General features: G+C 49.9%; 3 protein-coding genes and 1 pseudogene across 3 annotated transcripts; all 4 read left to right on the top strand.

Annotated features, from left to right (window-relative positions):
• Positions 1–6,560: 6,560 nt before the first annotated feature.
• On the top strand, positions 6,561–7,851 carry LOC118503687 (V-type proton ATPase subunit G). The gene is made up of 3 exons (XM_036037228.1): positions 6,561–6,810; positions 7,018–7,118; positions 7,196–7,851. The coding sequence occupies exons 1-3, from the start codon at positions 6,729–6,731 to the stop codon at positions 7,361–7,363; spliced, it is 351 nt and encodes a 116-aa protein (XP_035893121.1). The 5' UTR covers positions 6,561–6,728; the 3' UTR covers positions 7,364–7,851.
• Positions 7,852–8,333: 482 nt separating this feature from the next.
• LOC118503677 (arrestin domain-containing protein 17-like) lies at positions 8,334–10,604 on the top strand. Its single transcript, XM_036037220.1, has 2 exons — positions 8,334–8,608; positions 9,459–10,604. Exons 1-2 carry the CDS (start codon positions 8,464–8,466, stop codon positions 10,535–10,537), a joined length of 1,224 nt encoding a protein of 407 aa, XP_035893113.1. The 5' UTR covers positions 8,334–8,463; the 3' UTR covers positions 10,538–10,604.
• Positions 10,605–10,904: 300 nt separating this feature from the next.
• On the top strand, positions 10,905–13,115 carry LOC118503678 (annotated as a pseudogene).
• Positions 13,116–13,778: 663 nt separating this feature from the next.
• Positions 13,779–26,646, top strand: LOC118503673 (TATA-binding protein-associated factor 172-like). The gene is given in 7 exon segments (XM_036037214.1): positions 13,779–15,034; positions 19,606–19,708; positions 19,847–21,854; positions 21,856–25,013; positions 25,076–25,216; positions 25,279–25,522; positions 25,589–26,646. Coding segments are annotated over 6 exon segments (6,123 nt in total). The 5' UTR covers positions 13,779–15,034; positions 19,606–19,697; the 3' UTR covers positions 26,150–26,646.
• The last annotated feature ends 5 nt before the right edge of the window (positions 26,647–26,651 follow it).

The raw sequence follows: 26,651 nt of genomic DNA, 5'->3' as shown, positions 1-26,651 counted from the left end.
TGTGAATTCAAAACTAATCGTGTACTCCTGACGCAATGCTTATCTCCTATCTGCCTGTTATCATGTGTGTGTGTGTATATGTGGGTGCGTGTGGGCGTGTGTTTGTTTATCTTGATCCGTGATTGACACTTGTGAATGTAAACAATGTAGCGTGGTTTACAAGTGCGCATTAATCAGTGCATGTGGTTTCCGTGGTTTCAAGATGACTTAGCGGGTCTGGATTTGGTAGAACAGCTAGACGATTAGCTGCGCGGACGATATGCTTCCCTGAAGCAGTGCGCAGTGTAACAACGCGAACTACCCCGTCCTTTCCTGGATGTACTGCAACGATGCGCCCCATGGGCCAAGAGGTAGGATGAACATTGTCTTCCTTAATAATCACCAATTGATTTTGTTGTAGGACGGCTGCTTTACCGGAACAATATTTGGCCCGGGCTTGTAACTGTTGCAGATACTCCGGATACCATCGGGCCCAAATCGATTGGAGATGTTTTTGTACCAATTGGTATTCCTTCAGGTGATTGCTCGGCGTATTGGTGTAATCGATGTCTGGTACCGCTTGCATATTGCCACCGACAAGGAAGTGGCCCGGTGTCAGTGGTTCTAAATCACACGGCTCATCGGATAAAGGTGTTATTGGCCGTGAATTTAAACATTGCTCTACCTGGGCAAGCAAGGTAAGCATGTTCTCCTGCGTGATGCTTGTAGTGCCGATGGTTCTAATGATGTGTTTTTTAGCTGCTTTCACCGCTGCCTCCCATACACCTCCAAAATGCGGCGCTCTCGGTGGGATGAATTTCCACTTCATCTGATTCGTCGCGCACCAATCAAATATTGCAGCTCGATCGTGTTCGTCGCATTTAAGCATCTTGTAGATGCGATTCAGCTCGTGCGCGGCTCCCTTGAATGTGGTTGCATTGTCGGAGTGAAGTTCCCTGATTTGACCGCGGCGTGCAACCAAACGACGAAGTGCATTTATGAATGCTGTTGAGGTTAAATCGCCAACCAGTTCGATGTGTACCGCTCGTGTTGAAAAACATACAAAAATAGCGATGTATGCTTTGATCGGACTTCTGTTGCGGATGGTTGGTTTTAGGTAGATTGGCCCGCAGTAATCCACTCCGCATACCGAGAATGGCCTTGTTGGTGTGACGCGTGATGTTGGCAGATCGGCGATAGTTTGTTTGATGAGTGTTGGTTTTACCTTAAAACACGCGTGGCAAGTGTGGTACACGGATTTGCACAAATTGCGACCACCAATAATCCAAAATCTTTGGCGCAGAGTAGATAGCAGCAATTGTGGTGCAGCATGCAACTTTTGCAAGTGAATCGAAACAGCTAGTAGTGCGGCAAGTGGGTGCTTTGAAGATAAGATGACCGGGTGTTTTTCTGCTTCTGTTAGTTGTGCGTTAGTGAGCCGGCCACCGATGCGCAGGATCCCGTCGATGTCGATGAAGGGTGAGATCCACTTCAGTTTGGAGTTCTTTGGAATCTCTTTGCCCTTCTGTAGGGCTTGTATCTCCTCGAAGAAAGTGTCTCGTTGTGATAGGTAACACAGTTTGAGTTCTGCCGCCTTGAGTTCGTCCGTAGTGAGAGGTGGTATGTGTTTTGAATGTGCCGTATTTCCCTTGTGAAGCTTCGCGTTATGAATAAAGCGCAAGCCGTATGCAACAACCCTTTGCAGTGTGTGGTAAGCCGAAATTCGGGAAAACAACCTGTTCCGAAATTCGCAGATTGTAGATGTTGTTGCAACCCGTGGTGAAGTTAACCTCTCCTCCTCTGCGCTCTCAGCCTCGTTTGGTGGTGAAGTGTTTTGTGGCCAATCTTCAGCGTTGCGTGCTAACCAATGTGGCCCGTGCCACCAGCGTTCACATGCCAATAGTTTCTCTGGTGTTAAGCCACGCGAGATGTCGTCTGCTGGATTGTCGGTGCCTGGAACATGCTTCCAGCACTGTATGCCGGAAGTTTGCTGGATTTTAGCCACCCTGTTGGCTACGAACGGCTTCCAGCGATTTGGTACGGAGTTCAACCAGTGAAGTACAGTCATTGAGTCGGTCCAACAGATTGTAGTAGCAGAAACCTTCAGTGAATTAATCACCTTCTCGTGTAGGAGTGTGGCCAATCGCGCTGCACATAATTCCAACCTAGCTATAGAGTGTGAGTTAGATAATGCGACGACTTTCGACTTGGCTGTTAGCAGCTGTACGGTGACTCCTTCCAAGCCTTCAGCGCGGATGTAACAACAAGCGCCGTATGCTAGTTGTGATGCGTCAGCAAAGATGTGTATTTGCAGACTTGTGGCCGTGCGTTGAGCTATGTACCGTGGTATTCTCAGGTTGCGCAGTGAGGATAAGGTAGAGTGGAAGTTCAACCATTCTTGCTGTAGGTGCGATGGTAGCTCGCTGTCCCAATCCCACGATCTTCCGTTCTGCTTTAGAGCCCACAGTTGCTGCATGAACATTTTGGCGATGATGATCGTTGGACCCAGCAACCCGAGGGGATCGAATATTTTAGCTATGTATGACAAAACTAGCCTTTTTGTCATGCGGGATGGTGTAGGTGGTATATCGATCCGAAAACGTAGAGTGTCAGCAGCTGGTTCCCACATGATACCTAACGTGGAAACCTGCTTCGAATCCTTCCATTCATGCGTTAGTTGAACTGCTACATCTTCAGACGGCACGGTTTGCAATGCTTCGGTGCGGTTTGAAGCCCATTTCTTCAGTGTGAAACCAGCTGAATTTAACATGCCTGATATCTGCTTCTGCATTTCAATCGCTTCATAGATATCATCGGTACCCGTTAACAAATCATCAACGTAGAAGTCGTTTAGGACAGCGTTCACTGCCAGCGGGTACTCTTCCTTGTTGTCAATAGCAGCTTGTTTCAAGGTCCTTGTAGCTAGAAAAGGAGCTGATGCTGTGCCGTACGTAACCGTCTGTAGTTCAAAGGTTGAGATGGGTTCAGCAGGATCTTCTCTGTACCGGATGCGCAGATATCTACAATCATCGGGACTGTGTAAAATTTGCCGATACATCTTCTCTACGTCGGCAGACAATGCGATGGCACGAGAACGGAACCGAAGGATGATCGATAGGAGATCTTCTTGAACGACTGGTCCCACCATGAGTTTGTCGTTCAACGAGTAACCACTCGACGTTTTGCACGATGCATCGAACACGACGCGAACCTTCGTGGTTGTGCTCGACTCTTTAACAACGGCATGGTGTGGAAGGTAATAGTGATCTATCGAATCATCTGCAGGACTGGTAAGTCGTTTCATATGCCCCAACTGTTCGTATTCTCTCATGAATTTGGCATACTCCTTTTTCATTGTAGGATTACTGTTCAACCGCCGTTCCATACTACGCAATCTACGATCAGCTATTTGTTTCGACTCTCCTAAAACGACATTAGGATTGGGGTTAAAAGGCAAACGAACGACATACCTTCCACTTGTAGTGCGAACAGTTGTTGCAGCGAAATGCTTTTCGCAAGCATTCTCCTCGACCGATAGCACAGGATCCTCGGCTATGGTTTCGCTCTCCCAGAATCGATGCAGGATCTCCTCCAATGTGGCATCGTGTGCAGAAAGATGACACAGCCGCGGACCGGCTGATATATGATGAGAGATGCCGCTGACAACCCAACCGAAACGGGTTTCAATCAGCCACGGCTTGCCTCTGCCAATAGAGCGCTTGCGACCGGTGTGCAGCTCCCAGAACGTATCGCCTCCGATGACGATATCGACTTGCCCCGGATGATTAAAGGTGCTGTCCGCCAATGCCACATCCGGCATTTCCCATGAAGAGATGTCCGTTGGTGAAGTAGGAATGTTTGTACATGGCGTGTCCATAACCAGGAACGCCATTTCCGTTGAGAAGGGTTGTGTCTTGGAGTGAACGGTGGCGACGATCGAACCCTTGACCAGCTGTACCGAATTGCCGATGCCCGAAACAGCGACGTTGACCCTTTTGCGACTGGTCAACAGCCTTCGAGCTAGGTCTTCCGCGATGAAATTCGATGTGGAACCCGAATCCAATAAAGCCCTTGCTTCGTGGATGTTGCCGTAGTCATCCTTGATTTGGATGTTTGCCGTTGCAAGGAACACATTGTCGTCATCCGTTTGAGCAGACATTGTAACCGTTGTGGGAGGAGTGTAGCGTGGAGTGTGATGCAATAAGCTGTGATGACGCTCCCGACATATGCGACACGAAAATTCCGATTTACACTCCCTCACCTGATGATTGCTGCTCAAACAATTCCAGCACAGTCGATTCGTTGCAACAATGTCTCGTCGTTGCTGAACTTCTTTACCTGTGAACACTGGGCAGTTGCGCAAAGTGTGACCTTCGGAACACTCCAGTGGACACTTTGGCGGTTGGATGAGGGCAGACGAAGGAACAGGAGCCGGGCGAGAAGTAGCTGCATACGCGATGAACCGTCGTTGCACTGGCTGCCGACTGTTGCCGGCCACCTTGGTACCACCAGCGCTTTGATCCATCACGAAAGTGTTGGTCGATTTCAAGATTTGGATCCGATCTTGAACAAACTCGATCACATCCTTGTATTTGTCCCGCGTGAAGTGTACCGAATGCTTTTCCCAAGCCAACAGCGTTTCCCGATCTAACTTCATAAGCAGCATATTCGACAGCGGTGTATCCCACGAATCTACCGGTTCCTTTAACTTCACTAATCCGTTCACGAAGCGCGTGAATTCATCCACCAAGTGGGAAAGCTTATCCACGCACACCGAATGCACTCCGGGGAGATAGTGCATTTTCCGATAATACTCACGGATTAGTAGACGCGAGTTGTCGTACCGTTTAAGCAGAGCAGCCCATGTGATTGCGTAATTGTCTTCCGTTAGAGGTGTGTGCTCGAAGGGCAGTGCAGCCTCTCCTTTTAGCGATGAAAGTAAGTACTGCAGTTTTGCGATGGACGGAAGCTCAGGCGAAGCGTCGATCATAGCAAGGAAGCGATCGCGGAACGACAGCCATTTCGTATGATCTCCATCGAACGTTGGAAGCTCGATTTTGGGTAAGCGTAGGTTTGGTGCGTGCGGTCGACCAAAAGCGAGTGTCGACGAAGCCAAACCTGTCGTATCGTTGACCGCTCCTTCTTCCTTGGGTTGATTTGCACGTAAAAATGATTTCAGCTTCCTGCAACGTTCCTCGAAGTGGATTCTCTCCATAATGCACGCTTCGATTGTTGCATCACTTTCGTCGAGTTCCTCCAGTTTAGAAATAGCGGCGAAGAACCCTGCCTGATGCGATTCCAAATTCTCTAACACCTCCGGAATCTGTTGGGCGTCGTTGGGTTGGAAATCCGTCTGGAACCGCTCCATGGATTTAATGCTTTCCACAGCAATCCTTTTCTTCAACTGCACTGCCTTGATTTTCTTATCCATTGCTTCTCGAAAATATCACACGAAATATCACACGACGGTAACGAACAACTCGTTGGCGCGAAATTCGAAATGGTGGAGTGTAACCGACCGTTGCCCTTGACGCGGGGCCGAATGCGATGGCGAATTTGTCACGTAATGACTTGCACAATTTCCGTATACCGAGTTCCACTCTTGGTTGCAAAATGAAACTTCCTCTCCGTATATCACGATCCGGTTCGAAGGACCAACAAATGTGAAAATGTTCACGAAAGGGGGTGGTTGTGATATATTTTGAGGATTGAAGTGAGACTGTGTGCACTCGTATCGCTGGTCGGTTTGCAACTGTGTATTCGTTTGTCCATAATGATTTACATGTAATTCGAGTAGTTCGTGTAAGTGTATAACAGTCGAGTAGTCCTAATCTTAATCCTTAATTGTCTACTGTTTAATTCGTGAAATTTAAATGCATGCTCGAAAATTGTAATATTAAATCCTGTAGTTCAAATGCAGGCAAGATTATATAATTATTCTAATTCCCACAGAAAGATTAGAATAGAGTAGATTTTTGCCACATCTGGAAAAATAATTTAAAAACACTTTTTTTATTTAATAGGAACGGATTGGCCGTATTGCTGTTTAAAAACACTTTACAATAAAAAATGAAATAAATACCCCAAAGGGGTAACTTTTTCAAACTTTTTACATCAATTATTTATTTATTTATTATCTATTGTTATTATAATATTTTATAACAAAAGTTTCCACATTTTAATCCAACTTTTACCTACATTTTAGGTATCCCGGTAGCAAAAAGTGAGTGGTGAAATCTTCTTTCAGACTTTAACCAAAATAATTAACTGATAATCATTTCGAACCTTTCTAATCTAGGAAACAGTGCAGAATGAGTAATTTATTGTAATGTATTCTATGGCAAATATAAAGAAATCCGAACCTTAGCCCTTGCTGTCGTGTGCTGGCAGCATAACTTTCCATGTTCAAAACATAAATGCAACTCCAAAACACTTCAACCCCCGCGTAAAAACCCAACCCAATGCGCACACTCCGGTTCTCTCGTTCTCCCGCGTGCGATAGGGTGGGAATGCTATCACGTGTACCCTACCCGTACACCCCCGTGGGTGAAACAACGGAAAGGGGGGAGGGTGGGTTACGGCGCAAAGTGGGTTGTCATATGATCAATGAAAAAAAAAAAACTCTCGAACCCTAATCAACTTGTGACTTCGAGACGGTTGGATTGCGCGCTCTCGTTTTCCTTTAGTTCGTCGGTACGTTCAGTTCGCTTCGTGCTAGAGATTGAGATCCCGTCCCCGGACTTTTCACGATGGCCAGCAACACCCAGGGTATCCAGCAGCTTCTGGCCGCGGAAAAGAAGGCCGCCGACAAGGTTGGCGAAGCGCGCAAACGTAAGTTATTGTGTGCCGTCCCAGTGCCCAGTTCAAACAACTCGGGGAGCGTGCAGCGAAGAAGGAAGAAAAACGCGTAACTTTGGGTCACATGACCCACCTGTTGTGGGGAGTGTTGTGCACGATTTCGGCGACCAAAAGAGATATTAAAGTGAGGAAAAGTGTCATATTTGAATATGAAAAACGGTTTTCTTTTGCTTTTTCCAGGCAAGGCACGTCGTCTAAAGCAGGCCAAAGATGAGGCCACGGAAGAGATTGAAAAGTATCGTGCCGAGCGGGAGCGCACCTTCAAGGAATTCGAAGCCAAGGTAAGCTGGCGTACAGATTCGTCAACAAAAAAGGGAGTCAAACCATTAACTTGAATGTGTGGCTTTGTACTTTCTAGCACGTCGGATCGCGTGAGGGTGTCTCGAACAAGATCGACGCTGACACTCGCGTCCGTATCGATGACATGAACCGTGCCCTGGCCACCCAAAAGGAACCAGTCATCCAGGACGTGCTGTCGTTCGTGTACGCCATCAAGACGGAGGTGCACAAAAACCAACGCGACTAGAGAGCAACCCCACACGCATCCTCCCCACACGCTGTCCACACCATCCATGGGTCGAGTTGATTTTCACACAGACGAACATTCCGACGAACAAAACGATTCTTCATGGCCGTTCCTTGTTACCGAGCCTTACCGCAACTCTGCCAGTTCCCGGTATGGTTCGCTAATTAGGAACATTCGTTGATTTTATCACCTTTGGATTATTTGCTTTCACTGCACCCGACCACCAGCCAGACGTTTCTGAACGCCACCAAGATAAGCCCGTTTGCCTGGTGCGTATGGGCGCCAGTGGAAAGCGTGCTCCAATCGGTGTCTTTTTGTATGTCCTCCATCACGGACGTGCTATACAGATTTTGTTTCGTTTATTTTCTCCCTAGCAATCTGGGCAACAGGATTGCAAAAAGAACTTTGTTTTAATTCCCTAATGTAAGATTATGTAAAAAGGAAACGCTTTAGGTTATGCTTGAATAAAGTAAGTGTTAGGAAAACAAGTGGTTCGTTTGCGAAGGTTTCTTATCACTGCACTGCCGTTATCATTACGTGGAGATATCTCTCATCTTCTACCTGGGCAACAAAAAAAGATACTGTTTCGCATGAATCAACCCTAGAGGGCGCCACTGGAAGCGACACTGCTATTGCTATTCGGAGCGATGCAACCGACACGACGCGTGTTTGATGGAGATGTTGTTTAAAATTAAACAGTACATTGGTTTTATTCCGTAAAAAGATGTTTCGAGCAATAAAGCTCAACCCACAAACACCAACGAAATCACCCATACAGACAGCCCGTAGTTCCGTATGCTCATCGAACTCATCTGATAAAGGGTATAATCGTAAGCGTACCTTATCGGTAATCGTTTTTTTGTTGTTGCTGCTTGTCTTGCCTACCCCCCCCCCCCCCCCCCTTTATATCTAAAGTATCATATTCGGTTGCTTATCGATAACTCTACCGAAAATTGTATAAGAAACACCCTACGGTACTTCGTTTCGGTTGTTCTTACTCATCAGTTCGTACGACGGACCGGTTAGGCGAAGACCGTTTCTGTGTTCTCTAGGCGTGTATTGCGACAGACCCACTTCTAAGCTAAGTTCTTTCGAAGGATATGGGCAAGGATAAGAAAAACAAAACCTCCAAGCACATCAAGTGCGACGTCCAGTTCGACGATAATCCGCAGGGAGTTTTCCGGGCAGGCGATACCGTCAGCGGAACGGTCGAGATACAATTGGACAAGCCGAAGAAATTTCGAGGTAAATATTTAAACAACGAACAGGTGTTTCGTTTGGGTGAGGGTGTGAGTGTGGGTGTGTTGGAGAAACATTTCAGTACAATCGTGTTTTGAAGCACGTTTCATGAAATATTTCAACAGTAGGTCTTGGTTAACGGTGGCTTCAACATACAATTGTTGATTTCGTGGCGATTCTGAGCAATTATTGATTTCGGGGCGGGACGGGTTTCGGGATGACTCAACTGATCCATAAACAGCTTCATATGAGGCACAAACCCATTTCACTCTCAGTTCATGCTCCAAAGATAAACACAAAGCAAGCGGTGAGCCATCTTATCAACCACACGCCTCCGATACTTCTCGGTTATTTGTACCCAATTAATCAATTACTCCATTCGTCAGCATAATTGACCCTATCTCAAGGTATGTAGATATAGAAGGTAGAGTTGTTTAGAGCAAATTGACATTTCTCGACCTGACATAACAGTTCCGAGGTGATCAAGGGGAAGGGTATTGAGAAGAGTGATGGCAGCGTCGGAGGAGGCGCCGGTGGTGGTATCGCTTGCAATTTTTTGACGAAAAATGCAACCAAATATCGTCAATCGTCTGTGGGACAACACTTAATATGCGAAGATGACCCATAAATTAGCGAAATTGCTCAAAGGACTGAGAATCGAGGCTGTTTGTTCATGTTGGTAGCCCCATACCATATGTTTTTGTAAACAAACTCTGACATAACTCGACTAAAATGTCTCCCTGTCAAATCGATAAAAATCCACCTTCTAAATACATACACCTTGCCCTATCTCTGTATCTCACCCGAATCCCGATGACTCACCGCATAAATAAACCCCCCCATTTCGTCCAACTAGGAATCGCCCTTCGTATCAATGGATTCGCGGCAACGTCCTGGAATGCAAAGCTTGCAGGAACCGATGCTAAAAACAGCAAGAACAACAAAAAGACCCACTTCAACGGACGGGAAGATTACTTCGGCAGTGTAACGTACTTCGTCGGATCGGATGTTGGCAACCCGCTGGAGGTGTTGGCCGGAGTTTACCGGTACACGTTCACGTGCGAGATACCACCGAATGCACCGTCCTCGAAGGAGGGCAAGTATGGTCACATCCGGTACGTGGTGAAGCTATCGCTCGAGCGTCCCTGGAAGTACGATCACGTCTTCCAGATGCCGTTCGTCGTGAAAAGCCACGCCGATTTAAGTGTGGCACAGGAGCAGATGCTAAAACCGGCGCGAGCGGAACTAGTGCAGACGTTCTACTTCGGGCTGACGGATCCACTGATCGTAACGGCGGCGACACCCCGCACCGGATACGCTCCCGGTGAAGTGATCGAGGTGTCGATCCATGTCAACAACCAGAGCAGTGTGGACGTACGTAGCATCACGGTTAAGTTCCAGCGCGTTGATACCTTCCTCAGCCAGGTGCCGATCGTGAAGCAGTACTTCGAGCATACGGTCATGGAGGAGCGTACGATTGGGCGTGTGGCAGGACGGAACGATGCCGTATTCGAGGAGAACATACTGATCGGATCGACTGTACCGACGGACGACGAACGGTGCAAGATCATCATGACGCGGTACGAGGTGGAAATTATGATCAGGCCGGTGCGATCGAGAAAAAAACTGGTCCTCACGCTGCCGGTCGTGATCGGTACGGTGGGACTGCCGAAAACGCTCTACCCAATGGAGATGTTGAGTAAGGAACGGGCTGCCCTCGGAATGGGTACCGGTGACGGTACGCTCACCAGTTCTCCGATACCGTCGGAATCACCACCACCCTACCCGGACGATGCAATACCGTCCACCTCGAAGGCGTTTTCCGTCGATAACCTCACCGACGTTCCCACGGCACCATCCACCGATGACGTGAAGGAGCACGAGTTCGAGAAGGGTTCCGAACCGTACACGCCGCGCGATTTCGACGATGACTAGCCAACTACGGAAAAGCTTTAAAAAATATTATCTAACCTGTGTGATATAAAACGATCGTAATTAAGTAGCAGAGTGTGTATCTTTTTTTTTAACTCCAAACTATCTTGACAGGGAACTCACTGCAATCCTGGAACGAGGAATGAATGCAACTTCCTTTGTCCTTGATAACTTGACCTGCCCCAAACCACCCACTTGAAATCGCGGTGAATGAAACGCGAACGAAGGGTCTTGGAGCGCTCTCACGCGCATGATCACGCTCGATCGTGTTCCAACACCATCACCACGATACGCGCTTATGTTGGTGCAATGCGCATACTATAGCAGCATAAGAAAGAGCTGAAGAGGAGTAGGAAAAATGTACCGTTTCGGGGGGTGTACAGCGAACGGAGCAAGCAAGCTAGCAGGCACGCAAATAAAACGCCACCGTCGTATGCGTGCAGATGGCGATCCGACTCCCGTGTGGTTCGTTCTTTCTCGTTTGCTCGTGTATTTTTAGTCGATGCTGAGCCGTGCCGTGAGTCAACCTGCCACCCAACGAGCTCGGTCGGCCTTTGCGAGTTTGTTGTGGCACTGCGTACCGTGCGTCCGGGAAGAATCAGGGTCTTTGTTTGCTCGGAAACTACGCTGCTCTGTAGCGAGATTTTTAAACGTTTTAGTGTGTGATTGCCGCATTCCCCGTACAGAGCCGATTTTGTGATCGAGAAGATGAACTGCACGGCAATGTGCTCGATCGAAGCTGTTGATGAATGAATCCGCCCGTCATCACCATCTTGGGATGTTACGCACCGAGCGCAATGTCATTCGGGATCTGCCGAACGGACGGCCGATAAGTGAGTGAGCGTGTGAGTAATGCAACAGCAATGGGACCATAATTTTATCGAACCGTGAGTTTGATTGATTTTTTGTGGGCCACCGCAGGCGGCGCAGCCCGTAAGTTCATCTTCGTTCGCGCTTTCGGATCGTTCCCATTATCTCGCAAACCGTTAAGTCATCTTTATCCCCCCAAACCACGGAAAGATAAATGTGGACCCGGTACTGCTTCCGAACCGAAGCGTTATCACATTTATCGAACGGGTCGGCGGCAGTTGGCACCGTACCTGGTCGATAAGGCGCTCGAGTACGGTTCGGTCGTCGGTCGACGGAGGGTGAATCCCTGGTTCTGACACGCAGACTGCTCTCGCTCTCTCTGTGTTTTCCAAAGTTCAAGGCGAGGGAAGCAAAATGCCGAAGGAAAAGAGCTCCAAGCATGTGAAGTGCGACGTACTGTTTGATGACAACTCGAGCGGCATATTTACGGCCGGTGATCGTGTCACCGGGACGATCGAGCTGCACCTTACCAAGATCAAGAAAGTGCGAGGTTAGTGCGTCATTAGTGTGAATGGTGAAAACTGCCTTATCGAATATTTTGCTAATCCGTCTGTGTTTCACCCCCACCCTCTTTCGTCCGCCAGGTGTCTGTCTGCTTATCTCCGGCTTTTCGGCCGTGTTTTGGGAGGCGAAGGTACCGGATGGTCCGAAAAACAAGAAGGTAAAGGCACAGTTCAAGGGCCGCGAAGACTTCATCAAGCAAAAGCTGTATCTGGCCGGGTCAGAAAATGGGGCCGGCATGCAGCTACCTCCCAACCAGATCCGGTACAAATTTGATTTCACCATCCCGCCGACGGCACCGACCTCGATGGAGGGAAAGTACGGGCACGTCCGGTATCTGCTGCAGGTAACGCTCGAGCGACCCTGGAAGTTTGATCACAACTTCCAGCAACCGTTCACCGTCGTGTGTCAGGCCGATCTGAATCAAAGCAACGAGGTGCTGTGCATACCGACCAAGGCGGAAAATATGATAACGTTCTACTGCGGGTTCTGCCGTTCGCGGCCGTTGATGGTTTCAGCGACCACGCCAAAGTCCGGCTACGCACCGGGCGAAACGATCGAGCTGGAGGTGTTTGTGCAGAACTCGAGCAAGGTGGCGGTAAGCGAGATCGAGATCAAGTTCCAGAAGATCCTGAAGTTTACCAGCCAAACGCGCGTGATCGGCCAAACACAAATACCCAAGGAGGAGAACAACGTCCAGTACGAGGTGCTGGAGGTGCACAAAATTCCGACCATCGAGGGTGAGAACGATGCACGGTTTGTGGAAAATTTATAGTCGGACCGATTCCGTCCAGCGAAACGACGCACAGCCGAATCGTGGCGGTTGGGTACGAGCTGGCACTGATCGTTAAACCACAGCCTCCACAAAGCGCATGAAGCTGAACATACCGATCACGATCGGCCAGATCCCGCTGGCAGGATCTGCAACGCCTTATTCGATATCGGGAGGACTGCAAAAGCTAAACGAAACACTAAACGAACACAGTAGTGCTCCACCGGCGTACGAAGCTTAGCTCGGGGAGAATGCAAGATTGATGGCACGGTGATGACAACCGATGGATTACCTTGTGATAGAGATTAGAAAAACGAAAACTGAGAATACGAGCGCAACATGTGACGTACTAGTGATTTAGAGTTTAAATATTTAAGCTGCAGTGAGCATTTTACTACGTTTTGCTTTGAATAAAACCTTATTTTATTTACATATTAATCGCACGTGTTGAACAATTTTACGCTGATAGTATCCATATCACCTTGAGGGAAGTAGAGAAAATAAGCCTATAATAATAATAGATTACAGGACCATCTCAAGCACACCCTGTAACGGAACTTCACAGCTTTTAATAAAATCCACAACAGTTTAAGAATATGTGAAGCACCTATGATGCTTAAGTGCTGATTAAAAGCTCCAATTCGCTCTTTTCAAGCTTCAGAGCTAAATGAGCTAAATGTGACTTTTTGTTTCGTGTTACGTTTCAGTGTTCCAAGTCTTCTAAAAAAATTCAGCAACTTAAGCTCACAGAAAACGGAAAGGGATAGGGAAACAAAAATTAAAAAATGACCCAACTTCAAACTAAGCTCTGAAATCCGAATTTTCAAAATTTTGGAACGTGAAAAGATTGAAATATTCATTCGAATTTAGTTAGAATTATGGTAGTAATTTCTGCTAAACCATTTTAAATTACTTCGCTACACTACACCGCTCGTCATCACCGCCTTCAACCCGTCTTGGTATTATGACAATTCGCCAACGAGCTGTCAGACCGATACGTCTGTCAAGCATCGAACGTCAAATTGCTCAACTCGACGGTACCTTGCCTTCACTCACTTCAGCACGGCTTCACGCACACACCGAAGCAAAACGCAAGAAAAGTCAGTTGACGTTGTGGAATGGCGAACAGTATAAATTTGATCTCCGAACAATGCAGAAATTCTCTGAAAATTCAATTGGGCCCGCGGCTCGTGAGTCGGTTGTGAAAGTGTTTTGGTGTGGTGTTCCGGTCAACAAGCTGCAGCAGCCGTCCGTTCCCGTTTCCCTGCCGCCACCGTTGCTGCTGCCAGATCATCTGCTGCTACGGAGCAGTGGGTTGCCCTTGTCGCCGTTGCCACCGTGGCCACCGTTGTTGATTGTGCCGCGGTCAGCAGTATCACACTCATCCCGCCGCCACTATCTCTGCCGTCGTCCGCCGGACGGTTGAGAGGGGTGAGCCTCTTCTCCTCGATACCACCATGCGGTAGAAAGGGAAGGCAAACATCTACATCGATCATCCGCAGTGAACGTGTGTGCGAGCTGAACTCGCAACAGCAGCTGGTATCCGTGTTTGGTGAACCCATCTCGTCCCCTGTCCTCTCCTTCGCACAGAATTATCGGATGGGGTAGGAAAAGCGGAAAAGTGGAAAAGTTAATTCTTTCTGCCGAAATGAATAGTGCGGAATCGACACACGGCGGTAGCTGACACTTTTGATCGTTGCCATCGGCGGCAAGCGTACGGCACTGAGATGCGATGAAGAGATACGGCAAATTTCCTTATTTTCCACACTCTACCAACATGCACGACGGCAATAGCAGCCATCCGCAGCAGGCCTGCGATAGAAGCAATGCACGCGCTACGTTGTGGGTTTTTTCACCGCGCGTGTGAGTGCGTATACACACGGCTAGGGCAGTAAATGTGTGCAGTGCAGCTGCGTGTGCGCGCTTAGAGATGATGGTGTAAATTGGTGTGCGTGAAAATTGGATCAAGTGCGTGCCGCGACGGCGGCGACGACGACGAGCAGGAAAAACAAAAGTGTGCGAGTGTGTGTGTGCGCTTATAGGTGATTTTGGAATGCTTTCCTGTGTGCGTCGGCTACTACAGCACACGGTGAATGATAGTGTGTGCGGAGCACAGTGAAAAATCAGTGCACGGTGTGAAAAATGCACTGCAAGTGTGTGGCGGCTTTCGACGATAGAATTAGAATGAAGGGAGTGTGTATCGGTGTGAGTGACAGTGTGGAGAAATAGTAGCAAGAGCGAGAAAGGCTGCGAAAGTGAAACTGACGTAAAAGAGATGAAAAGAAAGACTAGCCGTTCAAGTCCCTTTAGAGCAAGCCCTCCTTTAGCACATGAAAATGCAATGCAGAAAGCGAAAGGTAAGCCCCGTCATCCTGCTGCGATCTCGGTTTACATGTGTGTTAATGCATAATTATATCGGTTTTCGGTACGATTGTTTTGGGTGCATGTGTGCGTATGTGGCAGAAAAGCGGTTTAGAATGCTGTTCTCCTGTGCTGCTTCCAACCACCACCCTAGGCGAATTCAGAACATGCTTGACCTGCTAGAACGCGAGAGCGAGACCACTTGAAAATGGTAGAGAAGCACAAAAAGAGACGCACATGCCGCGCACTGTACGCGTGTACAAGATTCGTTCTAAAGCTTTTGGTGCACCAAGGAAAATGTACTTGCGTGTTCACCTCAAAGGAACTTGCGAACAGGCGAACACACTGCCTGTTAATTTTTTCCACTTCCTTAAAAGTGGCGGCAAAAAAATAGTTTATTTGTTTTATGTTTCCACCGCCTCTGGTCGTCCGGTGGTACTGTTGTATGTGTTAGTTTTTGGTTGGCGATTTTTTTTTTTGTTCATTCACACTCAGTCTTTCCTTGGTGTATGACGGCTTGCTATAATTAGAATCGGTGAGAAAAGATCCAAAGGGAGAAAGAGTCGTAATATTCCTACACGGGAATAACCGACCGGGTCGGGCGCCCAAACTCTGCTGGTGGTAGTGGGGGTACTACTGGCCGAAGTACACAAGACGCGTAGTGGTAGTGTTGTTCTGGGAGTAAAACGATGACGGAACAGGTATCGATTAAATTTTGCCCTGTCCGGGCCATAGTCACGGGATGGATTTGTGCCTACTCAGTACTGAGCAGGACAGAATGATTACTGTTTTATGTTATTTGCTGCTACTACAGTCAGGAGGTCAATCAGCAGGGAAGGTCGACTGATTGAGGCAATGCCCTAACGGGGAAGCACATAATCACGCACACACGTTTCAGCCAGCATATCATCTCCAGCACATGTCACCACCGCGAAACACAATTGATAGCGACGAACTGTCTACTGCAGTCACCAGCTCCTCAGCCTTGCATTCCCATTCACTTGCCGCAGACGGACAGTGAAAAGAAGTTCCCGTAGGGCTGTTGTCCCGTCAAACATTCAGCGAACATAAAACCGATCCAAGTAGCGGGTTTCATTCACGCCGCTTATGCGCCCGTCGTCGTCATATGTCATTTCTGCAGCACATTCACAACATGTGTTCGGTTGCGCGTGTGTTGGTACCATCGTCAATCAAAGGCGGCTGCTGCGTGTGGGACCGCGTCTGGGGTAGAGCTTTGTGCCGATCCACGTATGATTGTGGGGAAAGGTTATAGCACAATTTTTATTTAAATGGTTTGTTTACTTAGCAATTAAATTGTAAAACTGTTTAATTGCACAAAAAGAAAAAAACAGTCTTTTTGTTAAAAAAAAACATTTTGAAGGTTAAAAATGGCAGATCGATAGAGGGAACCGGGTCTCATTAAAAGAATATTAATGTTTATTTAATTCTGTTTCTCGTAGTTTGAAGATTTTTTATTTGTATAATTAAATCTTTGCCATTATCAATTCCATTGAACCAAACAGAATGCACCTTAAGCGTAAAAAAGAAATCTCGCGTTTTGTTTTGATTTAGTATTTTCCAAGTACTGCCCCCTTCGTGCCCAGGATGGCAAACATTTGGCTCCCAACTCTGCCAGAGGCGATTTGATTGAGTGGCTTCGCAGATCTACCATTTTTTTATAGCTTCCCAATTTCGCCGAAACGATTACGCCACCGCAGCTTCTTCTATCAGAGCACTTTAGAATGGAAACAAAATAACCATGATCAAACAAACAAATATTGACCGTCCTACGGGTACGGGCTTGGCAGTGTTTTTTTTTTTTCACGAGAATTGCAACCATGTTGTGCATACACATTGTGTGACGAGTTGTAATGGAACGATCATAACACATCTTAGAACACGATCGCTCGCGTGTGTGGTTGATTTGGCAATGCAATTCGATTGTCTGGCCCCGATTGTGTGTGCATGTACTGGCAACACACCCGTAGCCCTATTGCAACCCGTAATTCGATACCATTCGCTAGATCTAATCCGACGATCGGAACTGGTCGGTTGTACAGGCGGTTACAAAATAGAAGTCCTCGTGAAAGACTACTTTTGTGAGATTTTGAAGTAATTTACAATAGAATTTTCTAGCTAAGAGTAGTATTAAGTTCTAGTATAAAACGGTGATTTTAATAATCCTCAACTTAAAAGGAAAGAAAATCATCTTCAGCATCTATTAAGACTTTAGCCCTTCCCATGACTGAATTTCATTATTTCAAATGCAATCGGTAGCAGTAGTAATCAGCAGTTAGAATTCATATTTCAAGGCTGGTCAGTTAGATATGCTCAATAACCTCAAACCTTAAGTTTGTAACTGACTGTAAACATGAGTTAATAATTGACAACGGTGGGCCATCGTGTCTGCAATGGAACCAACTCACACCAGCATTCGCCCTCCTATCATCCATCCCCGACCGAGTGATGAGCCCATGGAAGCGCTAACAATAAAATGGTCTAATTGGTAGACATGATCTGACTGATGGGCTTCAAAGAAATGTACATATATACATATCGACTCCAGCTTGGCGAGAAACACCCCACCCAAAAAAAAAAGTACTCCAGCAGCAGTTTGCTTGTCAGCAATGAAAGTAATGAGATAAACATCCGTCTCAACACTTTTTTTGTTGCTTGTCCAATAATTTAGACTCGAAAGAAGAATCCACTGGGCAAGGAGCAAGTATGTGTTTGCGAGATGATCCAATCCTTTATGTCATACACCTCACCACTCCACAAGGCATGCGGGGGGACGCATGTATTCTATTCGGCTGCTTCCCGAAATAGGGCCAACAGATGGAGCTTTTCCGGTTTTTGTCCGGACAAAGCGCAGTGCGCTTAACGCATGGCAGCACATGTGGTGGCCGGAAGCGAGCAGACCAGTTGAGACTGGACTGTATCGGAGGTATGGCACTGTTCCGGTTAAAAATGGGGAGCGAATAATGGTGGAAAATTTAAATAATGGTCTCCCATTCTGCTTACCCGTTTGTCTATGATACGATACAGTTATGTGTTATGGGTGCAGGATCGGAAATGATCGCAACATAGCTTGTGCAAGACGATGTGCTATAGCGAACCGATTGGAGCTTTTGCGCCCTTTGCGCCTTGTATATCTCTGCGTAAGATTTGATGCTTCTGCCTGCGATGTTGTTGGACGCTGACGTGTCGCTCTCGTAATTAACGCTAATTGAATCGATTTTTATTAAATTATCGTCGGATGTGTGCTCTCGTCGCTCGCATGCACCAGAGGAGAAAAGATAATGGAAATAACCATCAAATCGAAATGTCAGCTATAGCAGGGGCGGTTGTTAATCCGGAACCGGGAGAGTTCTTGCCTGATCCGAAGCGCCAGCATCTCACATCTCATCTGTTAATTGATTTATGAGAGTACATTCTCTTTAGCGATATCATTTCCTTAGTGCCCCATGCCTACAAAAAGGCTTTCGGAGCTGGTTTTATACGGTTAACATACAATTGAACCTTTTTATTGCATAGCGGCAGGCGCTCAGGATTCTTTCAGATTTTTCCGTGTTATTGTACCATTTTAGTATGATCTCATGCCCCCCCTCTAATCATAAACAGGAGGAAAATGGGCTCAAAACAATAAAACCATACGTGCCGTTTCACTTGACTGTGGTGCCACCCCTGGATAGTCACACCTTGGCCTCCCATGTGTACGTCATGCAACGCCATTATGTACATACAACCGTGCGAGGTCAATGGATCACCGTGATAGTGTGATAGTCGTTCCCTTTAACGAGACACACTCTCCACACTGGCCTTCTAGCAGACACGTCTCGTTCTGCGCAGAATTTTTGTTTTTAACTATTCGCAGCATGCTTTGAGCAGAGCAGGTTAGAACTATCGGAACAGTCGCGGATTCAATGTCCATAATTTCTCTTCTCTCTCTCACTCACTCTTGCACGAAGCAAATACACACAACCACAGACGCAGATACAGACCAATACAGTGGGAAAAGCTAGTCAGGACATCAGGAAAAAAACTACATACTTCCGTTTTAGAATCGAGCCCAAGCCCTGGTCTGGCGCCGTCCCGTGTTCTGAGACAGAAGACGGACAGGAATTCCGGGACAGCAGAAGCAGCAAGCGCCTGACGCCAGCCAGAGCCAGACTGCACTTGCGCTTTTCAGCCCCACGGAGAACCCTGTTCGATGTGTGTACGGCGCGAGGTTCTATGTTCTACGTTCCGTTGAATTTGCTGGCCCTTTTTGCTGTTGTTGTTGCTGGTGGTGTGGAACTGCAATCATACGCCTGTGTGCCTCGAATCGCTTCTCACCAGCAGTGTGCATCTGCACTTGGAGTTGTTTGGACCGCTTTTTCCCGACTGGGTACACCGCGTTGCACCGAGTGTCGGGAATTTTTTGTGTGCCAGCAACGAGGAAAAAATTGGAACAGAATTGAAAATATATCGAAGGTCAACTCTTTGATTGGGGATAATGTTGGGGGGATTCGTTGTGCTATAGAGTTTTTTTTCAGTAAAATTTTGTTCTTTTATTCTATATTTACAGGATAACGATGCGATGCTTCATAATAAAAATGGAAAAGCAATGAAGAGCAATTATCGCGTGGCACAATACTAGCAGAGTAATAAATAGTAAAAATGACTTCGAGGTAAGTTGAGTTCTTTTTTTTTGTGTTGCTTCGCAATAACAACCTTTTGCCAAACACTAATCACCGTGTCCCGCATTCTTCTCTATTGTGGTTTACCTCCCCCCCCCCTCCCCCCCCCCCCCCCGGCCAACGAAACAGATTAGATCGGTTGTTTATTTTGCTCGAGTCGGGCTCGGCTGCGGTGACGCGCAAGGCAGCGGCCAAACAGATCGGCGAGGTGCAGAAGCTCCACCCGCACGAGCTGCACAATCTGCTCAGCCGTCTGCTGACCTACCTGCACAGCAATAGCTGGGATACACGAATCGCCGCATCGCAGGCCGTCCAAGCGATCCTGGAAAATGTACCGCAATGGGAGCCCAAGGGCATGCCGAACCTAATCAAGCTAGAAACAAAGGAAGAAGTGCCGTCCGACCGGCCGGTCGATGAGGAGGAGGAAGAAAGATCGTGCGATTCATCCAGCACGCACGGCAGTGGTAAGCGGAACGGTCACAACAGCCACCACCGCCTGTCGTTCGATAATTTCGATCTGAATGCGGTACTGTTCAAGGGTGCCCGGCTGATGGGTTCGGAAGGGACCGAGTTCGATCCGCTGGACGAGAACGAGATGGTGGATCTGCGGGAAAAGCTGGCCCGTCAGCGGGCACTGCTAAACGAAAAGCTTGGCCTAAGCAGCGGTCTCAACGTCGACGAGCTTGTGACGCTCGATGACGTGCGCAGCAATGGGAGCGGAATGGCGGGCGGCAGGGATCACCAGACGAGCGCTAGCGGCGAGCGGCTAGTGCCGGTGCAGGAGATACTGAAGCTGAATCGGGCCGATTCGGTGGAGGGGTTAAGCTGCCGGGAGAAAAACCGTGCCCGACGAAAGGCGCGCCAACAGCAGCAAGCGTTTCAGAACCCTATCGGTGCGGTTATGGGAGGAGGGACGGCGGGCAGTGCGGTTCCCACATCCGCTGCCGGAAATGGTTCGAATGGGATGGCACCGTCGGGCACGGGCCAAACCACCGACACCATCGCCGGTGAACCTGATCGGAAGCGAATTAAGACGGAGAAAGGAGAAGCGAACGCTGCGACCGGTGCAAGTGCCGGTGGTGGAACGGGACCCGGTATACCGGGAACATGGACCGGAGAAGCGGTGCCCGATCTGACTGGAGCGTGGGTCGATGCTACCGATTGGCCGTTGGATTCGTTTTGCTCGAAACTATTCCTAGACCTGTTCAGCCCACGGTGGGAGACTCGCCACGGATCTGCCACGGCATTGCGTGAATTGCTGAAGTCGCACGCGGACGGCGGTGGCAAAAGCGTGTACATGACGAAATCGGAAATGGAATGCCAGCACCAGCTGTGGCTAGAGGATGCAACGCTACGGCTGCTGTGCGTGCTGGCGCTGGATCGTTTCGGAGACTTTGTATCCGATCAGGTGGTTGCCCCGGTCCGTGAAACATGTGCCCAAGTACTCGGGACGGTTTTGCGGCAGCTACCGCTGGCCAAAGTTCACCAAACGGTCGCCATTTTGCTGACGTTCGTAAAGCAGAAGGAGTGGGAGGTACGGCACGGCGGACTGCTCGGTATCAAGTACATGCTGGTCGTTCGCGAAGATCTTATCCAAACGTTCCTGCCGGTCATCATCAACGACGTGCTGACCGGGCTGTTCGATGCGGTCGACGACGTCGGTGCCGTGGCCGCATCCACGCTCATCCCGATCGCTACCTGGCTACCGAAGCTGCTCAGCCGGGCGCAGGTGTCGCACATCGTCAAACTCCTCTGGGATCTGTTGCTCGATCAGGACGAGCTGGCGTCCGCTTGCAACAGCTTTATGGGATTGCTCGCCTCCATCCTAAGCCTACCGTCCGCATCCAGCTGGATCCAGATGGAACCGATGTCGATGCTGGTGCCCCGACTCTGGCCCTTCCTTAGCCACTGTAGCTCTTCCGTGCGGCGATCGACGCTGCAAACGCTTAAAACACTCACCACGGCCTCGGACGACGGAACGGCACAGGCCGGAACGAACGGTGGCGGGTCCACCACTCCACCCGCTTCCAACGGAAAAGCGGACGAAACGTCCAAGAGTGCCACCGTGCTCACCGTGCCCGCCGCGGAAGAAGCGAAGCTGGGGCTTAACTTCGGCGTCAAAGATTGGCCACCCTCCGTTGCTGCAGGAAGCGCTTCGCCACATCTTCCAGCGGGTGCTCGTCGAGCATGTGGAGGACATTCAATCGCTCGCGGAAGATGTGTGGAACAGTTTGGTTGTGAATGCGGAACTGTCCGCGCTGCTGCACGCCTCCTGCCCGTACGTATCCAGCTGGCTTTGTCTCGCGATGCAACCGGCACGGTTGGCCTTCGATCCTGGGTCACTCATTCACGCCAAACCCATCCAACACCAGACCGGTGGCAATCGGGAACGAAGGCCCCGGCAATTCGATTCGTTCGATACGGGCACTTCTGGCGGCGGTGGCCATCTAGCTTCCTGCTCGTCGTCCGGTTCGTTGCATCAGAAGCTTTTCCTCGGTGGCGCCGAAACCGTACCGCTCGATGTGCGAGAGAAGAACGTGGTACGGGCGCGTTGCAAAGCCGCCCGGATGATTGGTTTACTGTCCCGGTACCTGGTGTTGCCGGCCCCGGGCGTTACCTACACCCCGGAAACGGAGAGTCCCATCGATTGCTATACCAAAGTGCTGATCGGCTACCTGCAATCCCGGTCGGCCCTGCAGCGGCTGATCAGCAGCCTCGTCATCGCGTACTGGTGCTCGTTCGACAGCACCATCCAGCCCGGCCCGCCGGTGCTGCAGGAACGATTGCGCGCCTGCCTAAACGAGTACGTGTACTACGACGAGGTGGGCATCGTGTTCACGCGCCTGCTGCAAGAGTGCCGCGACTATATGGCCACCCTGAAGCAGCACAAGGTACAGCTGGCCGAGTACGAGCAGCAGAAGGTGCTGACGCTCGATCAAATCTACCAAATAGCGACCGCCATCGGCTGGTCCGCCGACGAGATGCGCACCAAATACAGTCTCAAAACGAAGGTGGCCGACCTGCTGGAGGACCGCCGACGCAGCCTGCTTACGTCACACTCGGCGACCGCCCTGGAGCAGACGACGCTTCACATCAGCACCCAGTCGTCGGTGTCGGGAGCCGTCGTCAGTTTGCGCTGTCTGCCGGAGCGCCTGAATCCGGTCGTTAAACCGTTGATGGAGTCGATCAAGCGGGAAGAGTGTGAACTGCTGCAACGGCTGTCGGCCAAATATTTAAGCGATCTGCTCGATCAGGTCACGTCACGCACGCCGTGCCCGAACAGCAAAATCGTCACCAACCTTTGCACGCTGCTTAAAAGCGATCCCGAATTTACGCCCCGTGTGCTGTGCCCGGACCAGGAGCTTGTGCACTTCGATTCGACGACAGCGGATGATTCGAACCCGTACCACGGCATACTGACTCTCACCAAGCAGCATCAACGCTGTAAGGACCATGCCGGTGGCGCGTCGAGCGGAGCCGGACCCAGTGGAGTGTCGCCCCGGGGGCCGGGTAGACCGGCCGCCGCCAGCACCACCATTGCGGCAGCCCTCGATCTGTCCGCGTCGTCGGCTTCCACGAACAGCAGCACCAATGCCGCACTGGACGAGCTGTTGGGCCCGTCCGAGAGTGAGGAAACGCAACGGAAGCATGCACGCACGCAGCGTCTCGGTGCGACGGCCGCCATTACGACGATTTGTGCCCAGTTCGGATCCCAGCTGCCCGACAAGCTGCCCATCCTGTGGCAGCTGCTGCTCGATAAAATTCAATCCCGCGTCGACGAACCGTACATCGATCGGCTATCGCTGGATGTGATTGCGCAGGACGAGACGAACGATTTTATGACCTCGCTTCAACTGTTGGAAGTGTCTGCCCCGTTTTTGCACGTGTCCCTCCACAAACAGCTGTTCGAGCTGCTGCCCAAGCTCTGCCTTTTGCTACGCCATCCGCTCAAAGGCGTGCGGCGCATGGTCGGGCGCTGTTTGGCTACGCTGGCCGCAGTGGACGCCGCGACCGTGATGACGCTGGTCATTAACGATGTCGTACCGCTGCTGTCCTGCATCGAGAGTGTAATCAAACGGCAGGGTGCAGCGGAAGCCATCACCTGCATCGTCAACCGGCTGCAGTTCGAGATTGTGCCGTACGTGGTGCTGCTGGTCGTGCCGCTGCTCGGCCGAATGAGCGATCCGGATCAATCGGTGCGGCTCGTTTCGACGCACTGCTTTGCGACGCTCATCCAGCTGATGCCGCTCGATGGGCTTGCGGCGGACAGCGGCGGTACGCGCCACCTGTCCGACGATCTTCGGCAGCGCAAAATGAAGGATCGCCGGTTTCTGGAGTATCTGTTCTCGCCGAAAAGCATCCCCGACTTTCAGATCCCGGTGAAGATCAATGCGGAGCTGCGCAGCTATCAGCAGTCGGGCGTGAACTGGCTGTGGTTCCTGAACCGCTACAAACTGCACGGCATCCTGTGCGACGACATGGGGCTGGGCAAAACGCTGCAGGCGATCTGCATCCTTGCGGCGGACCATCACCAGCGCAGCCAGGAGCCCGGTTGCGCTCAGCTGCCGAGCATCGTCATCTGTCCCCCGACGCTGACCGGGCACTGGGTGTACGAGGTGGAGAAGTTCCTGCCGAGCCGGTTCCTGCGCCCGCTGCACTACGTCGGGCTGCCGGGCAATCGGGAGCAGCTGCGCCAGAAGCTGGGCACGTACAACCTGATCGTGGCGTCGTACGATATCGTGCGCAAGGATATAGAGTTTTTCGGCTCGGTGCAGTGGAACTACTGCATTCTCGACGAGGGCCACATCATCAAGAACGGGCGCACGAAAAGCTCGAAGGCGATTAAGCAGCTGGTAGCGAACCATCGGCTCATTCTGTCCGGTACGCCCATACAGAACAATGTGCTGGAACTGTGGTCGCTGTTCGATTTCCTAATGCCGGGCTTTCTCGGTACCGAAAAGCAGTTCAGCACCCGCTTTAGCCGCCCGATACTGGCGAGCCGAGATCCGAAGAGTTCGCCGAAGGAGCAGGAGGCGGGTGCGCTTGCGATGGAAGCGCTGCACCGGCAGGTACTGCCGTTCCTGTTGCGCCGTGTCAAGGAGGACGTGTTGACTGATCTGCCGCCAAAGATAACGCAGGATTTGCTGTGCGAGTTAAGCCCGCTGCAGGAGCGGCTGTACGAGGACTTTAGCCGGATGCACATGCACTCGTCGGACATTCGCGAGTGTTTGGAAAACATCGACGGACAGATGGCGGGCCCGGCCAACAAGAAGACGCACGTGTTCCAGGCCTTAAGGTGCGTGTGTGTAAAGTTGAGCGAGAGTGCAATTAGTAATTAGTGTGTTTTGCTCCCCTCAGGTACCTGCAAAACGTGTGCAACCATCCGAAGCTGGTGCTTTCTCCATCCCATCCCGAGTATCAGATGATTGTGGGCGAGTTCACGCGCAACGGCTCATCCATGGATGATATTGAGCATTCGGCGAAGCTTCCCGTCCTAAAGTAAGGCTTCCCGAGCACTAGCAACTTGGTGGATTGAGTTATAATACTTAATTTCCTTTCAGACAACTCCTGCTCGACTGTGGCATCGGTAGCAATGAGGACGTTTCGGTGAATCAACACCGGGCGCTCATATTTTGCCAACTGAAGGCGATGCTCGACATCGTCGAAAATGATCTCCTGAAGAAGCATCTGCCGGCGGTGTCGTACTTGCGGTTGGATGGCAGTGTACCGCCCAGCACCAGGCATCACATCGTAACGAAATTTAACGGTGACCCCAGCATCGATGTGCTGCTGTTAACGACACAGGTACTTGGGCTGGCTTTTTAGTGCCGAAGCAGAGAGTAAACACTTTATTGATTCTTTTGCTTCCAGGTCGGTGGGCTTGGTTTAAATCTGACCGGTGCCGATACGGTCATCTTCGTCGAGCACGACTGGAACCCGATGAAGGACCTGCAGGCGATGGACCGTGCGCACCGGATCGGTCAAAAGAAGGTGGTGAACGTGTACCGGCTGATAACGCGCAAATCGCTCGAGGAGAAAATTATGGGCCTGCAGAAGTTTAAGCTGCTCACCGCTAATACGGTGGTGAGCGATGAGAACGCGTCGATGGATACGATGGGTACGGAGCAGCTGCTCGATCTGTTCACGCTGGCGGATGACGCTGGTGGAAAGCCGAAGCAGCAGCAGCAACAGCAGCAGCGTGCACCTCCACCACCCGGTGGTTCAGACCGTCGTCTACGGTCAGCGACGAATAATAGTAGCAGCAGCAGCACTGCCACCACAACCGAGCTGGAAGCGAATGGTAATAGTAGCGGGGCTGCGATTAAGACAGTTCTCGAGAGTTTGCCGGAGCTGTGGGACGACAGTCAGTACCATGAGGAGTACGATCTGTCCCAGTTCCTCGAGGGGCTTAAGAAAATCCGCCAACAATAGCTCTAACACACACACACGTACACACGTACACACTGCTCCGTCGGCGGGGGCAGTGTGCTGGACTTTCTCATACCTAAGCGCCAAATCGAGTGCGCGCATAATCGCTGTGTGTATCTGGTCATAGTAACGTTGATGTAAGATGTCTTATCCTTATCGGCCGGTCTCAACCACTGTGCGTTTTGTTAAGTGAAATGGTTTTATCTCTCCGTTCTATCGCGCTAAAGCTATCTCTCTGTCTAGCAACATGGTTTTCCCCACTTTCTTTCGTTTCTTTATTTTTAAAGTTCCCTCCATTTTTGTAGATTTTTCTGAGCTGCAGGAAGCGGTCCGGAAGCTACATTTTACAATCTATCCTTAGTCCTAAAGCTAACACTGTACAACCACACACTAGTTGCCACTGCATGTCGTGTATATTTGTAAGTTTCCCCGCGCAAATGGGAAGAACTGGAAGTTGTGTATTTAAACGCCTAGAATAAAGGAGTGAGTTTCGTGAGTAACGAGG

Source organism: Anopheles stephensi, chromosome 2 (genome assembly GCF_013141755.1).
Source record: "Anopheles stephensi strain Indian chromosome 2, UCI_ANSTEP_V1.0, whole genome shotgun sequence".
In the NCBI taxonomy this organism is placed as follows: Eukaryota; Metazoa; Arthropoda; class Insecta; order Diptera; family Culicidae; genus Anopheles; species Anopheles stephensi.
The sequence above is the reverse complement of the archived record's forward strand: the minus strand, read 5'-3'. Positions and strand labels throughout refer to the sequence as shown.

Coding starts and splice junctions, on each gene's coding strand:
- LOC118503687 (XM_036037228.1), top strand. CDS start 6,729: ATGGCCAGCAACACCCAGGGTATCCAGCAGCTTCTGGCCGCGGAAAAG. Junction 6,811..7,017: donor GGTTGGCGAAGCGCGCAAAC/GTAAGTTATTGT, acceptor TGCTTTTTCCAG/GCAAGGCACGTCGTCTAAAG. Junction 7,119..7,195: donor TCAAGGAATTCGAAGCCAAG/GTAAGCTGGCGT, acceptor TGTACTTTCTAG/CACGTCGGATCGCGTGAGGG.
- LOC118503677 (XM_036037220.1), top strand. CDS start 8,464: ATGGGCAAGGATAAGAAAAACAAAACCTCCAAGCACATCAAGTGCGAC. Junction 8,609..9,458: donor CAAGCCGAAGAAATTTCGAG/GTAAATATTTAA, acceptor TCGTCCAACTAG/GAATCGCCCTTCGTATCAAT.